We start from the raw sequence: 16,426 nt of genomic DNA, 5'->3' as shown, positions 1-16,426 counted from the left end.
CTTATGTAACTAAGTGATTTGCTGGATCAAGCCAGAGTGCTCACTACCTCGACAAGATTGATCCCTAAAGCCCCTATTCAACAAACAATAGCTAAGAAAAGCAGTTATGCATATATGTAACTTTAGGGATTTAAGTATATGCTTAAGTTAAGCATGAGTTTAAGTGCTTTCCTCAGCACAGATTGACTTTAGGCCTCAATTCAACAAGATTTTTAAGTATGTGCTTAAGTTCTTACATACAGTTTACGTTAGCTTGGCGAGTCAGCAACATTAAATAATCCATACATGGTCTATTGTGGGGGTTCTCATGCTTACATTCAATGCATCTGCCACTGTTGGAGCCTGGTTTGTTCTGGTAGGCAGAGTCATGTTTGTTCATATTTTACAAATAACTACTTATTCCAAAGAATCAAAAGTGCATGAATAAGTAACCATATTAAAATCAGTGAAGTTGACAGGGACATACTAGGCTAAAAGTATTTTAAATTGTCAGTGAATGTAATTTGTCATCTTAAATCGAACTTCTTTCCCCTTTTTTTTTTTTGCAGATAACACTTACTTAAATGCTGCAGAACTGGTGTAATGCAAGGAAGGAAACATCATGAAATGGGAACATTGTCCTTTTTTTGTCATTGTAGCTGTACTCAGCCTGTCCAGGTCCCATCAGTTACTGGGTCAGCTTATTCCAGGTAGGTACTTTCTTATTTTAATGTACTAAGAATAGCTATATGCATCTTGTTCTTCAGAATTTATTTTATGTTGGTGTGAATGCTTATCTCTGTGCATATGTGTGTTTCTGAAGTTGAGGATTTAATGAGTATTCTATAGTCTACATGGCACTGAACTGGTCCTTTTGAATACGAAAGAAAATATGTAAGGAGTGGCCTTAAGATGTAGTTACTATAAGGTTAAGGTGACTGGTAAGATTCCTTTTGATTAATGCTGTTGGGGTGGTGGGAAAGAAAAAAAAAACAAAGCGTGAAAGTGAACTTGAAGATGAAATAGAATACTAAATCCACAGAGACCACCACCAATGAAAGAAAATAGTAGAGCACTGAAAATACGAAATACAAATATATAGCATAAGTTAATGGCCACGATGCATCATTTTAGCACTCTATGTACTTACCATTGTTTTCATTGAAGTTAGAGACACTTTTTCCTGATACCTGCATATTGTAAGTCTCCTAAAGGGAGAAAGCATATATTCTTCAGCACACTTACAAAACAGCATAAACTGTATTTTTGTGAGAACTCAATAAATAACCTGTGCTGTCATACTAATATTCCATATGAGCCTTGAATTTTTGGTGGGAAAATGTACACGAAGCAAAATCTAGCACGAGATTCAAGCCATCTAGATTGTTAGAAGCTGTTCTTACAGATATAGTCTAAGTTTTTCTCTCTTCAATGTGCAGCATTAAAAATAAAATTAAATAAACATATGGCATTGAATTTTACTGTAAATAGTAAGTGGCACAAACAGCCATTCAAAAAAGAAAATGATACTGTGATGCTTTAAATTTTATTTTATTAAGTGTCTAAATTGCACTGATATTGACAGTGCTATGCTGGATATCATTTCTAATATTACTGTATTAGGCATGTAGAATTGTGGTGCCTACACAATGCACACAAGACCTGATTCAAAGCCTTTTGAGGTCAATGAAATTGAAAAGTAGGAACATCTCCCAAGAAATACCTAACCTTATGGAAAACATTTAAAATAATACAACAAAACTGCAGTATTTCCCTTTGTTCACTTTTATTGCCTATATAACCGTGAATGGCATAAACTCCTTGTTAAATAATCTGTTTCTAGATACTGATGACAAGCAAATGTATATCTGAGTAACCGCGTTGGCTCCCTGTAAGCTAAATATAATTCTTGCAATGTACCATGATTATTTCTTTTATTTTTAATTTGAGGACAATGATTCAATTCTGGATCATTGCTGAGTTTGTTGCAGTTGGACAACTATTTCTATAGCAACCTACTCAAATGTAGACACCACCCTCACCCCTAGTAAAAAGAGAAGGTTTAAAAAGAAACCCTCTTCATAGGTTTCTTGATCAATAATGCTGCATATGATGTATGGAGAGGAAATGAAGGAAATGTAAATTACTTCTGTTTAGTACATATTGTATGGCCTAGCAAGGGGGAAAAGACTCCAAGGAAAAGTATATTAGTTTAAAATTCTTGTCTTTAAAAAGTTTGACCTCAGACTTCAAATATCTTTCACAGCAATTTACCTGTCAGACAGATGCATACTGCCATTTTAAAAGGAACACCTGCAGAGCCCAACTTATTTTCATGATAACTATCTCCATCTATTAGCATTGGTTTCAATCTAGACAGACTTTAGACTCTGCTAAAAAGGCGGTTTGCATTGTGTTGCTCTTTCCATCAAATTAGTTTTAGAATAAAATCACAGGTGGCATCTTGATTTTGTCTCTGCTTAGTAATTTTCATCATAGGCCTCAGACCTGAACCAAGAGATTACTTTACTTGGCCAGACATCATAGTGTGTTCAGCCCAGCTGGCAGCAAGCCAGAACTGCGATTATCGCAGAGGATCAAAAAAAAAAAAAAAAAAAAAGCAAGATTTTTCTTCCAGCAGTACATCCCATTCATTTTGTTTTGTTTCAGGTCTTTTCCTTAGGGTTTTTTGCATTTTTTTTTTTAATTCAAAGAAAGAGATCAGTACAAAAATCACAAACTTCCACCCTCATTTAAAACGGGAATAAAATCAATTCTTCTCTGGAACTCTACTTTATGTTTCACATAGATAACTGCTCTTTTTTGAGGATTGTTAAAAAGCGCATAATAAAGGATAGCAATTAAAACTGCCGTTATCCTGAAGATTGAGAAATCAAGTGCGTTTTTCATTCTATCGAACTAAAAATCTAACCATAATTTCAAAATAACAGGAACAAAGAAATTGCTTTTAGACAGATGCTAGCCACACTATTTTAATTGCCCTGTAATGATATTTACAACTTTTTTTTAAAGGGAAGATGTTTTAAATTGAACCCTTTAATTCTTTATTATGTAGTACTTTATATCACAAGATAGAAAATTGTTCCAGATATTTGTTGTTATAATGGCATGTGATAAACTCATAGAAATGTTAATCCCAGAGTTAGAATTCTCTACTTCAATAAAATGCAGATAAATTTTAATAGTAATCTCTTAACTTTGAAACATTTATTTCTGCTTTTTTTAATTTAATCTTTTCACATATTCTAGTTGAGTCTCACTCCTTTGCATATAGGGTCCACAGGGAAGTACCGTCTCCTGCCTTTATTAAAATCACTGCTGAGCCTTTCATCCTGTGTCATTACATCTTACCTCTAATTCACATATTAAATACACTCTCAATTCCACTATGGTTGTCTCCTGAGGCATAGAGTATCTCTGCCATGCCACATCTTCACTGAATATGGGTTTGAAAACTATCTGAGAGACAGATAAGATTTTTCTTAGTTGCTCTATTTGTTTAAAAATTTGATAACTTTACCTGTTCATTTGAAGTGCATTAGTCTAGGAAATTAGACATTAACTAAAAAAAGAAAATGCAAAGGAGAACAGCAAACACAACTAAAACACATTATAAAATTAATTAAGTCACTGAAATGTTTTAAAGTTAACAGATATTACATTAGCAAGAAAGCTAAAATAAAATACTGAAATGATCTAAAAAGGACAAGAAACCTCCTATTGTAGAAGGATATTAACAATTTAAGCCTAAATGTTCCCATCAGTTATGTCCAGAGGGTAACAAATTTAGGACCCCATCCAAAACCCATTAAGTCAGTGGAAACACTCCAATCGATTTCATTGGGCTTTGCATCCAACCTTTACCACAGGGAGTTATGGAAGGAGGGAGGGCCTGATCCTTGACATGCTCCCTACTTCCTTCTGATCCTGAAGAACACTTTTTCTGATGTGTGGGGTTTAGGCTTTGTGGAGCTTCACAGACCGCAGTTGTTCCCCATGACATTCTCTCTCTACTATCCCCATCTGAACCTGAGGTAGGAAGCAACATACAGACACAAGACTTTGTGGATTGGTACTTGCGTCTAATGATTCCTATGACTGGTATATTTTTGTGGCTGAATTCTCTGCAGCTTTTATTGGGTGCAGGAGGGAGAAATGGAATCCCCTTACCCCCACCACCTACAGTAGAAGAATGAGAGGAAATAGCCTACCCTTGACTTAGAGTAACATTGATAGAAGTCTCCAGACACTTATGATAACTAAGTCAATTGAAACATTTTTTTACAAACTGCAATTCCGATTTTCATCACCCTCAAAGAGAGAGTTTTTCATTTGGAATTTTATAAAATATGTAAATTGACAAACCAACCCATTATTTAGGCTGGACAATAGCTTTTATTCTGGAGAAGCCAGGCAAAACAGCGAAATATGACCTTGTGAAATGTGTCCCACTGGGCTGAGTGAGTCAATTTTCTAATATTCAGGAAACCTTCCGATGTTCTTGACTGCAGCCAATGGCAGTATCTCACTCTTAAATCAGATCTTTCATCAAACAGATGACCCCATTAGAATTGTTTATGATTAAGTCATGTCAATAACTAGACAGATCTATCCCTTCTAGCAAATTATTTGGTGTACCATTCTTTGCTCTTTTTATGAGACTGATAATTCATCATCAATGCATTACATTTTATTTTACTTTCTTTCCTGTAAAATATATATTTAAATTTAAAATGTGTATATATATAAAATAAATAATATAAATTTTACTTAGAGAAGGAGTTTTTCCAGTTGTTCTATCAATGCATCCCTTACTGTGGCTTCCAAGATATTACCTTACAGCCATTGTTATTCTTACTAATTACCGTTTTTTTTTTTTTTTAAATCAATTTTTAATTAGTATTACATTTACCAATTTCCAGTCCTCAGGGATCTGAGCTGGTGAATTGAAAAATAGAATATAAAGGTGTGCTGATTTCCTTTGTTGCTTCCTTTTCCAATCTGCAATTTTGCTATCTGGATCTGGTCTATGGTCTGTCCAATGAGTGCATAATACCTCTCGACAACCAATTCTGTAATCTCTGTATTAACCTAGAACACTTATGTGGGTATCTGAAAAATGGATTTGTTACATAGGAAGATCTCTCTCCACCTTTTTCATAGAGGTTGACGTCACTTTTGTAAAACAATTTACACTTATTTCACAGTTGTTTGGCTCTAAAATGACTGAACAGATTTTGATCAAACTTTCCAAGTCACCTCTGTGCTGAGATTTAAGCATGAAATTGTTCAAGAAAAGAGTTTATTTGTGGGAAATGTTTAAAAGTGAAATGGCCACCTTGGCCTGAACCATAGCTTTACCTCTGTTGTATTTGTGTACACATCTTTTCCTGGTGACTCTCATCAAGGTGTTGTTAGGAGCTGCAGCATTTAATTGAAGCTATTTTAATTGAGGCCTCTTTATATACTTTTATTTGAGGTGGAGCTCTTCATCATGTGATACTTCCAAGTTGAGCAAGCTAGGTGGTGGAGTAGAGAATAATTAATATGAGTATTAGCAAGTGCATCCCTTGTGGCAATTTGGATGGTAAACCTTAGAGCAGGAGATCCCTAATGTCAACAATCATGGGTGATGGGCATCATAGATCTGGGAAGGCTTAGCCTTCCCAAATTGCCAGGCATGGCCCCACCCATGCTCCTCCCTGAGACCCCACCCTCTTCTGCTGCATCCTGCTCTTTCCCCATGGCACCTGCCCAGGCAGGCAGAGCTGCAGCAGTTCTTCCTGCCCTGGCTCAGCTTCTCCTCTAAAGGGGAAGGGAGCGGAAGCTGGGGTGGGCCAACTGTTGGCTGGGGAGTTGGAGTGGCTGGGGTTGCCCAGCTGGGGGGCTGGTGGGCTGGGGCTGCCCAGTTTTTGGGTTGCTGCGGGGCGGGGCGGGGCTAGACTCGGGGTTGGCTGGCTGGGCTGGCAGTTTGAACTGGCTCAGGTGGGGCTCCTTCAGCCACAGTAGGGGGCTCGGGGCTCTGGCGAGGGAGGGGGCAGAAGGGGTGTGGCTTCAGGTGCAAGGGACAGGGCCATGGGCTAGCCTCCCCAAACGGGGGATCCACGCACCGCCCACATCCACAACGGATGTGGATTTTTATTTTATCAGCATAATGGCATCTTATTTTGTTACAATATAACAAGCTCAAATACATGGGACACCAAGGCCCAGCTCAGAAAACCGCACTGTGCCTATCAGTCAGATCCTTGGCTTTCAGAAAGTTGACAGTTCATCCTCCTTTTCCCAGTTGGGATTACCCTTTCATAGGCCTTTTACCTCACAGTTTCCTGGTAGCTGGCCTTTTTAAATATTGGAGAAAGAAGCAGCACTTCGAGATGGGTCTTTTTAAGGTGGCCATACTGTTAGCAAGCTGTAACTTCCTTTGTTCCATCTGGAAAGTATTCCATTTTTTTGTTTTTATTTTTCATGAATTTTACGCATTTGCCTGAGATACATTTTCATAGTCCCAAACTAAAGCATTTTAACAAACGTATCTGTACAAGGTGTTTTGTAAAGGTAGTAGGATTTTAATGCACAAAGTGCCCATATCTATAAAAGTACTGATCTGTTTTTCTTCAAATTTAGCTAGTTTTTTAAGGTTCCATGATGCCCACAAAGCCAGTCAAGTTTGACGTTTCAAACATTCAACATTTAATTGTCAGAGAAATCCTGACCCTACTAAAGTCAATAGTTTTGCCTTTGATTTCAGTGGGGCCAGGATTTCATCCCAGGTTAGAACATAGTGGGGAAAGTGTGTTTTTTTCCGTCCCCCTTCCTCCCCTCTTTCCCCCCAATGCATAAATAGCTCAGAGTTGACTGATAAAATTTTATTTCAAACTTTTCAAATATGTTCACATTCCAGCTTTGACCTATAAGGGAGAATTTTATCTGAAAACAAACTTTTTTAGAAGATTGAATAATTATGGGTGAGAGGCTTGACAAAGGAAGGTGGAATTCAATTTCAGTTGTTGTAGGTAGTACCTGTATACATATAGGTGAATGATGACATCACGGAAGTATGGTTCCTCATGAAAGATTTTTTTTTCCTTTTTAATTGCTAGGTAGTCTGATTATGACTGTCAACATTTAAAAAGAAAAATATTTTAAAACACTTCGCATTTACTTGAACTGTACTATTTATTCTCCATGTTTAAATTATGAATTAGTGTTGTATTCTTCCATAATGCAATGCAATCTGTGCAATAAAAAAAAATCATATGTCATTCTGCATCATTCATGTGATGCTGATTTTGTGGTGAAGACTGAGCAGAAGAGATGATTATTTCAGACTGTCAGAAGATGAAAACTATGTAGTAAATGTACTTCTAGGTTTTATTTATGGATGCTAAAAATCTTGTATATTATGCTATGGTTAGCTAACATTCACCAAATTCTAAATACTTGTATTGTAGATTTTATTGGATAAAATGTGCTTTTTTTACCTCTTTGACCAGAACTCAGTATTCTACTCACTGATCACACACTTTTCCTAGTCAGCTCTGTTGACAGAGATAGAAATATATAGCTCTAACTGCTGCTTTGGAATAATACATTTAAACTGGAACTTTATTTGATACATGCCAGATAATTCTTACAGGAATAGTGTTGCCGCTCATCATGCTTTTCTTTTTTGATTGACACTAACAATTTTTCAAAGTTCGTTGATTGTTTCATATTTCTTGGCTGTAAGGTGTGACCTTTGTTTATTCTTGGCCGTTTTTGTGTGGATGACAAAGGTTTGGAAATCCTATCAGTGGAAATGTCATGCCTTAAAAGAGGACAAATATTAAAGAAAAAAAATCCTAGCACAATCCTTGCCTTCTGGAGATTGTCACAGTGTATACTGAAGACTTAATAAATAAAAAGATTGCTAGCTGTACTTCAATTCACCGTTCTTGTATTAGCCTTGGTTTTCCAGCATGAAGCTTTATTTAATTGTCTGAATAGATGGTGACAAACCAAGAGGCGCAGTCAGCTTCAAGACACTTAATGAAGAAATCCGTATTTTTAATCTAGCTGTAGAGCACACAACTATTCAGCTTTGATGATCTGGCCTTTGTGACAAACTTGACTAGAAAAACCACATGTGCTATACTATCTACGTAATTAAGTCATCAGAATGCATTGGAGCAAGGTGAATGACTCACATAAACTAGTGTAAGTAATTTTAGTTCCTCTATTGCTTGGTTAATAGAAAGTGGCACTGTTCTAGATTATGACTGATAGAGGTTAGATGGTACAGCTGCTGTAATTGTAACTCCAGGTAGAGCTCTTGAAGATACACTTTCCTTTTGTCCTCAAGAAATGCGGCATTGCTTTTGTTTTGTCACCTTTCATTTTCCTACTTTATTAGGAAAGGATCTTACAGACGTCTTGCTCCAGGTGATTCCTTGCCAGCTCTTTTATGCTACTACCTTATATTCTTTGTTTTAAATGCTCAGTGCAGAGACCTAAACAAGATTTAACGATTCTTCAAAACTGGCCTTGTACTTGAAAGAGAACAGTGAGGGGTTTTTGGCTTAATTGCCATAGATTAAAAACACCAAAACCCCCAAAACAAGCTGTATTAATGACAATTACATTTTCAAAAAGAATCTGATAAGAATCTTGCTAACACCCTTCTGAAACGAGATAGATTTGTCTTTGTTTTATCCACTGTGGGCCAGATCCTGATATCTTTACTCCTATTGTGTAGTCCCTCATCTCTTCAGTAATCCCAATCAAATCAATGAGGCTACTTGAAACTACTTAACAAGAGTAGCAGAATCTGGCCCTAAATATTTAGCAGTACCCTGGTATAATCTTACACAATTGTATAAACTAAATCTTACTTTAGCTAGTTGTTGGCATTGCAGAATTGATATGGAGGTAATTTTAGACTGATTTTTTTAACCTAAAAATGAGTAATAAGATAATATCATAGCTTTTATTTTTATATGGAGGTCATACTTACTTTGTGTGGTAAATGAAGAGACTGGAATAAATACCATGGGTGTGCACAATAAAATGTTTACAAAGAATATAGACTACAATTTTGACACTTGACGTTGCACATCTATTAAAACAAATAAGAATAAGTGTTTATGTGCCCTTGCACATTTTAGTAATTGTCTTGAGGTCTCTTCTTCATCAGAGGTGCAACTCAAAGAGGCACAGATTTTTCTACAGAAAATGTTTATTTGGAAAGATGAATCTGTTATGGCCAGAAAGCAATTTAATCTTTTTAGCGTCAAGTACAAAAACAATTTCAGAAACGCCAATGAATCAATTTTATCATTTACAAGGGTGTCTTTTACATTTACAGCTTCTCAAAAGGTTAGGATTGGGATATTCATGTGCGTGTGCACATACTAATTTATTACTGATGCTGTAAATTTGCATGTCTGAGATTTATTTTGTTATTAGCATATTTAACAAAATTTCAAACAGATTTTAAGTTTTAGTGTTTTCATACTTTATGTGCAACTTACAATTTTATCTAGTATATTTTTTTATCCTTTGAGTCTATAGGGTTTGTGTGTTCTCACTCTATATATCCTATGCAAATGGCACAAAAGTAAGATACAGTTTTTAACTTAAAGTAAAAAAAACTGCTGCCCTACTTTTTCTCAAGCTTCATGGGAAATGTTGGGTTGAGTGATTTCAAGTGTCTGAGTCTTCAGCCTGAAAGGAAAAGCTTTGGAAATATTATGATCCCCAAAACAGGTGTGGACTTAAAGTGCCTTCTCAACCTTTACAGCACAGTAGACAGTAGTGATGTAGGTTCTTACACTGTGTCCATCACCTGCGCACTAGTGTGAGATCTCAGTAACATTGTTACAGGTGACCATGAAGATGAAAGATTGTTCAAGGAGTGCTGCAAAGCACATCTGGTTAGCCATTTGCTACTGTGTCTCCATATTTACAGATTTTATTTGTTACATTTGGGATGGGTTTGTGTCTTCCCTCCTCCCCACCTCCTCCCCCCCACAAAAAAAATCCACCTCTCAGCAAAGTAATTAGTTGTGCTTCTCAGGATTTTCTTTATCCACAATACTCTCTATAGAGAGATTCTCAGTAATATTAAACAATTCCCAGTGTACTGCACATTCATTTTTAACTGTATAGTTGATTTACATGTATAGGTGTAAAACTGGTAATCTTGTTTATGCATAAAATGAACTTGGAACATGTGTTCTAGTATACTAATGCACACTGATGGAAATAATATGGCCAATACTTTAATAATTTGGCTCCTAAATCCAGCATCAAGATACTTAAACTCATGCCTAACTTTAAGTATATATGCGTATTTCCACTGAAATCAGACTGCTCACATGCTTGAAGATAGGCATGTGCTGAAGTTCCTTGCTGAACTGGGACCTTAGTCACCTAAAATAGCGGCTGATTTTTCAAAAGTGCTGAGCACCCATCAGCTCTTATTGACCTCTCATGCATTTTGTTATGCGTTTCTTGTTAGTTGCATCATCTCAGAGGAGCTCAGGGTTGTCTTGAGTTGTGAATGGTCACTGATATAGCTGGGTTCTGATCAATTAATGACCATAAAGTATTTGTGATATGCTTTGCTATAGATGGTTTGTTTTCCTTGTTGCAACTTTCTGCACAAAGGATCACCTATTTTTAAACTTCATAATATTTGTTCTAATGCAACATTCGGTTTTGTCTGCTTGCTTTAATCAGATCACTGGCTACCGAAGAGGGAGAGGTTTTATGTATGGTGTCTTTCACATCAGCATTTGTTTTGAATGAGGTAGTTAGGATTCAACTCATCAGTTAATCCACATATAGCCTGAGTCACATTTACCTCTGGCTGTGCTTTTTAGATTCCAGGATGCTGAGATGCTAATCATCTCATACAATTCTTGCTCTCTTCAGCAGGCTTTTATAGGTCTTCACTGTGATATTGGCAAACCACTTGCTTTTCCATTTGTTATAGAATTGTATTTCAATTTAATAGAGCTGTTCCAAATTTTGATTTTTTTTTTTTTTTTTTGGAAGGAGGGAGAGGGGAAAATGGCAAAATGATTGTAATATCACCCCACGCCCTTATTTTTACCAGCTCTAGAATTGTGCAAACTGATTCCTCATATACAAATTTCAAACTGTGTGACTTTTATCCAAGGCTCTTTGTGTTATGAGGAAAGCTGGAATTAAATTCCCATTGAGAGGCTCACTGGTTACTGTAGGGTTATTGTGTGATAAGTCAGAGATTCTGTGGCAAATTTTAAGAAAATTTAAAAAATGGTGGTTTTTATTGATGAAAATAATGCAATCAGAAAAGTAGGCTATGGATTATCTCTATACCTCTGCTAAGAGAGAGAAAAGGAGTAGTTACTAGTTCAACCATGCCTTTCCATTTCTGAAGATATTTCTTCAACAGTTAGACCAACCATCTACTCCTCCAAACATTTGAATTTTCTCAGGCTAGAATTTATATAGGAAGATCAGGTCAAAAGACAATTGAGAGTGGGCCTATCTTTTTAACTCTTGATTTCTCATGGAACAACTTGGCAAATGGGGGGGGGGGAAGAGTGAAAAAATGCACTTTCTTGGACTTAAGGTTCCCCCCCTCGTCTTTAGTAGAGAAATTGAGGACAATGAACTAATACTTTATAATAATTTCCAGAAGGTTGTCTTACTGTAACCCCATAATTTGTTAATTTTACGATTTCTTTGGAAAGTATTTGTAACAAAATACCAAATCAATTTACGTCAGAATGCCTTTTTACATGGACAGCATGAACATTAATCTTCATTCATCTGTCTTTCAAGCATTGAAGCAATTTTCACACTGTCTGTGCTGTCTTGAATTGGTGGAATTGCTTTTCTTTGGAAGATTATGACTTCTTATTCTGTTGTAGTGAAATATAAAGAAATGTGACGGTGATGACCTCTAAATAAAATTAGCTTCTATCTCCTGTGTCTCAAATACTTCAGTACTCATTATTCTTTCCTGTGTTTTGTGAACTATTGTATAAAAGCTTTTTAAAGAAAACTGAACCTACTTAATAAATAAAACTGAAAAGACTAAGAACAAAAAGAGAAAAAATTGTATGTCAGCAGCAAAGTGTGGATCATCTAGAATTTCAATGTTAACTAGAGGAAGAAAAAAGGACGGTCTGAGATCAATCGCAACTTGAAAGTACTCAGTGTCCAGTCTGGTATTGAGCTCTGGCTTGAAATATTTAACTTTTCTATTATTGCAGAAACTCTGATCTGGTATAGTCACTTTTCAAGAAATAAGTGAAATCCCTTGTACAGCATTTACGGAACAGTTTTCTTCGTTAATTTGGATAAGCTGACTCTTCGTTTCCACGGCCGAGATTATCTTAGTCTATCCTGCAGAAGCAATAACTAGTATTTTTTAGCAGTACATGCACCCACACACCTGTTGAATTTGTCCTTTCATTGATGTTAAGATACATTTCTTCCCCACGCTTTCTTTAACAAATGGATGGAAGTGTGATGTATAATAACTGCTCCATTCTAGGCCCACTATATAAAAAGCTTGTTCTGATTAATGATGATATAAGCTCAAGTGCTTAATGTATGTGACAAATCATACTCCATGTTTTAGTGTTTCAGTGCCAAGATAGCAAATGTCTTATTTAATCAGGAGGCCACAGTACACTCATAGGCACCATTAAAACTTACTAATGAATTGACCCCTGTCAGTTTAAAGAGTTGAGTGATCTGACTTTTCATCTGTGGTAATTCTTAGCAAACTTACTCTTTTTCTTGGCTTTGGCATTTCATGTAGTATCATCCAATTTAACATAGTTGTGTAATGTACTTGGTCCATCATTTCTCATTCATACTACACAAAAGTGTTGTAGCCTTCTCTCTGCAGATTCCCTCATTGCTGTATGGTGGTTAGTTTCTGTCTGTTTGCCCTAATGTTTAATTAGCTTTCCCTTCATCTCCAGCAAGCATATGTGTATAAAAGTCAGCTCTTCAACAGTAGTCTATGCAATTCTAATTACGTGAGTTCTTAGTATCTTTCTTGTACCTTTCAGCTTATAAGCCACTTTCAATAATATAATGAATTTCTTTGATCACTCTGAATTTTTACTTCAACCTTTAAGCAATGATTATGCAGCAATGCCTATCATTAAGGTTTCCAATATTCCCCATTAAGACCCCATTTTTCAGTTGTTCGTATCATATGCTAGATTTCAGCTGTTTGGGTTGAAATTACCTATGCAGGGTGTTTGCCTCAGGCTGAATTTTTTTGAAAACTTGAAACAAATGGTTCAGCCATTTCTCAGAATGAGGTTTGGGGAGAATAAACTGCTTTGCCTATGGTGATAAAGTCTTTGACCTGGTTTAGTGAGAAGATCTGTGTCAACATGTGTCCATCTCATGTCATGCCTTTTGTTACTCCTGTGAAAATCTGTCCACACATTTTGGCCAAGTTATGAATCCTGTTATCTCATTTTGCATATGTTCAGTAGAAATTTGTCAGGATTTGGAATTAAATTCTCCAAAGATTCCATCTATATTTGGGTGTGCTCCAGCCCAAAGTTTCAAGAGCTGAGCAGGACTTTCCCTGCAATTGCTCTTTTGAATTTTTCAATTCACCTCATACAATTCCACTCAGTCCTACTTCTTGTTCAGCCAATAGCTAAGACAAACAAGTTTGTTTACATTTACAGGAGCTTATGCTGCCCACTTCTTATTTAAAAGTGAGAACAGGCATTTACATGGTACTGTTGGAGCCAGCCTTATGAGGTATTTACGTGCCACATATGCTAAACATTCATATGCTCCTTCATGCTTTGACTCATAGGCTCTAAAGTTTCACAAGTTACACTTTCCCAATAAAGAGATTGCACTACAGTACTTGCATGAGGTAAATTTAAAAACTATTTCTTTTGTTCATCTTTTTTACAGTGTGAATACTTGTAATTAAAAATAATATAAAGTGAGCACTGTAAACTTTATATTCTGTTGTAACTGAAATCAATATATTTGAAAATGTAGAAAAAAATCCAAAAATATTTATACAAAATTTAAATTGGTGTTCTTATTGTTCATCAGTGCGATTAAAACTGCAATAAATCACGACTATTTTTAATCTTGTAATTAATGGTAATTTTTTAAAAATCTTTGACAGCCGTTTTTTGAACAAAACTATTCCATGGTAAATCTACTGGTGTTCTTTATACAGACTTTCCCACTTTGTTGCTGTTACCTATATTTTAGCACAGGGTTTCAACAGAAGCATATAAACTTTAGTGCGCACACTCTGACACATTTCCTTTTGATCTTCTAGAGGTGATTTCTCAGTCTCTACAGTGTGGGCCTCAAAGGAAGGGTGTGTCACTTGCAGAGAATGACAGCCTCTTAGTTCTGCTCCAGTAGCGAATTCTGTTCACTTTCTAGCAAGTTCAGAAATCTGTAGGCTTGTATTTAAAACAGTACAGATGTTGGGATGGAGCCTTCACAGTAGATGCATCTCTTAGTCTTGTGTATCAGCCGCTGAGTCCACAAGGCTGTCTCGAATTTCCCTATTTATAACCTTTCACACTTGAGTTCCAGTTGTCTCAGTTCTAGGGTGCTAGATATGTGGAATCTGCAAGACTGCACCACTTCAAAAACAGCTACTGAACATGTTCAGTAACGACACGTCCCCTCTTCAAGATGACTCTATGCCCGTCTCTCGGTCTCTTTTGCAGCCAGTCCAAGTTTCCCCCCTCTACAGCTCCGTGTTCTATATCTCTCTCTCCTTCCCCCTGCCCCTGTTCAGCCCCCCCCCCCACTAGCCCCATTCTCCTTGTTCAGCCAGTTCCAGCCTCTCCTTTGTGTTGCTTCCATGTCAGAGGACGAGAGAATAGAGTGCTGCAGAATTAAGAAATAGTTTTTGCTCTTAAAATGCTTTTAGTCTTACAAAAGTGTAGTTGTTTTTGGTTTTCTGTAAAACAAGCAAAAAAATCACTATCTTTTGTTTTAGAATGACACTTTAATCCTATTGCATTCAATGAAAAAAATAGCAACTCTGAAGTTTTGAAGAAATTATATATAAAAATTAGGCTTATATACAGTTGCTGTGGTCATATCAAAATTGGTGCTCCAGGGAAGAACTACAAAGAGCTGAGAAAGAAATAAAAACATCTGAATATAATAATTAGATGCTGCACACCTAATTCAAAATACTGTATAATTGATACAATTTAAATTTAAATCGCAACGGAGACAGAAAACCTAGGAAACATTATTTCATTGTATGATGCCTCACATTCCAATGGCAGAAATGACATCCTAATTTCAGAAACATGAAAGTGCATCAACATAATATTTAGGAACCTACAAAATAATATGTCCACATTTTGAGCAAGTGATAGGATTCACTTGCGTAATTTTGTTAGTTGACAGTGCCTTCACGTAGCAGGTTCTCTTTCATCCCTTCATGATGCTCTTTCTTTTTATTTTTTTTCCTTACAAACAATCTGTTAAATGTTGACATTCTCAAAATTCCCCATCATCCCAGGTTGATTTTCTCACATGGATTATCAGAGGCCTACAATTCTTTACAAAACCCCCATTTGCAGTGATATTGCCCTAAAGTGGCTCATTAAAGTGAACTGGAGCTCATAAATCTAATACCTTTCAATAGTTGATTTTGATAAACATTTAATTCCATCAGGAGACCTACAAATATACAGTGGCTTATCCCTGGAATTACTGTGTACCCAAGGAAGGTCACAATCCTTTACAAGTTATTGCTACTCATAAATTGATCTCCTCTTCTGAATAATGGTTCAACATGTTCATAATCAATATTTTATTGCCTCTTCATTTTTAAAATCACACTGAATTATAGACAGTCATTATCTCTCAACACTGCAGACATTATAATATATATATTATTGCTGTGTGCTACTGTTTATGAAACAAGCCTCTGCATGAATGATTTTATTTCTGTATTATTAAGACTTTTTAATTTATAGGTGGAACAACCATTGCCCTGGTATGGTTCAAATATAATCTTTTACAATCCTGGCCTTGAACGCCATGTAGTTGTTTATTGTAGCAATGTCCTTCCATATCTAAGGATAACCAATCTGAATTTGTTAATGATTCTGGGAGCCAGCCTGCACAACTGATGTGTCAAATTTCAAAATCTCATTTGAATAAGAGAAGAAGATAGTCAGTCATCAGAAATGCTTTGCTGGTGCTGAAAGGGAGAAGATGGCTCAATTTCAGTGTGAATCATCTGCCAATTTCAAAACCACTCAATTCCTTTTCCCTGTCTTTCTGATTTTACTATAATAGGCGTATATGAACAGTGGCTCTGCTGCTTTGTTGTTAAATGCACTGCATAAGCATGAAATGTTGTATTTAAGCCTCATGATGGGCAGCCTGGTGTGTGAGAGCAGAGCAA

The 16,426-nt window shown here is 36.2% G+C and overlaps 1 protein-coding gene across 1 annotated transcript in view; it reads left to right on the top strand.

Moving 5' to 3' along the window:
- The window catches only part of ROBO1 (roundabout guidance receptor 1), a 935,708-nt gene that overhangs the window by 137,327 nt on the left and 781,955 nt on the right, over positions 1–16,426 (top strand). The window contains exon 2 of the mRNA XM_067543346.1: positions 549–689. Coding sequence (XP_067399447.1) covers positions 602–689 — 88 coding nt within the window. The 5' untranslated portion in view covers positions 549–601. The remainder of the gene's footprint in view (positions 1–548; positions 690–16,426) is intronic.

This window comes from Emydura macquarii, unplaced genomic scaffold, assembly GCF_026122565.2.
Source record: "Emydura macquarii macquarii isolate MOO-44397 ecotype Brisbane River unplaced genomic scaffold, CSIRO-AGI_Emac_v2 contig_75, whole genome shotgun sequence".
Lineage (NCBI taxonomy): Eukaryota > Metazoa > Chordata > Testudines > Chelidae > Emydura > Emydura macquarii.
The sequence above is the reverse complement of the archived record's forward strand: the minus strand, read 5'-3'. Positions and strand labels throughout refer to the sequence as shown.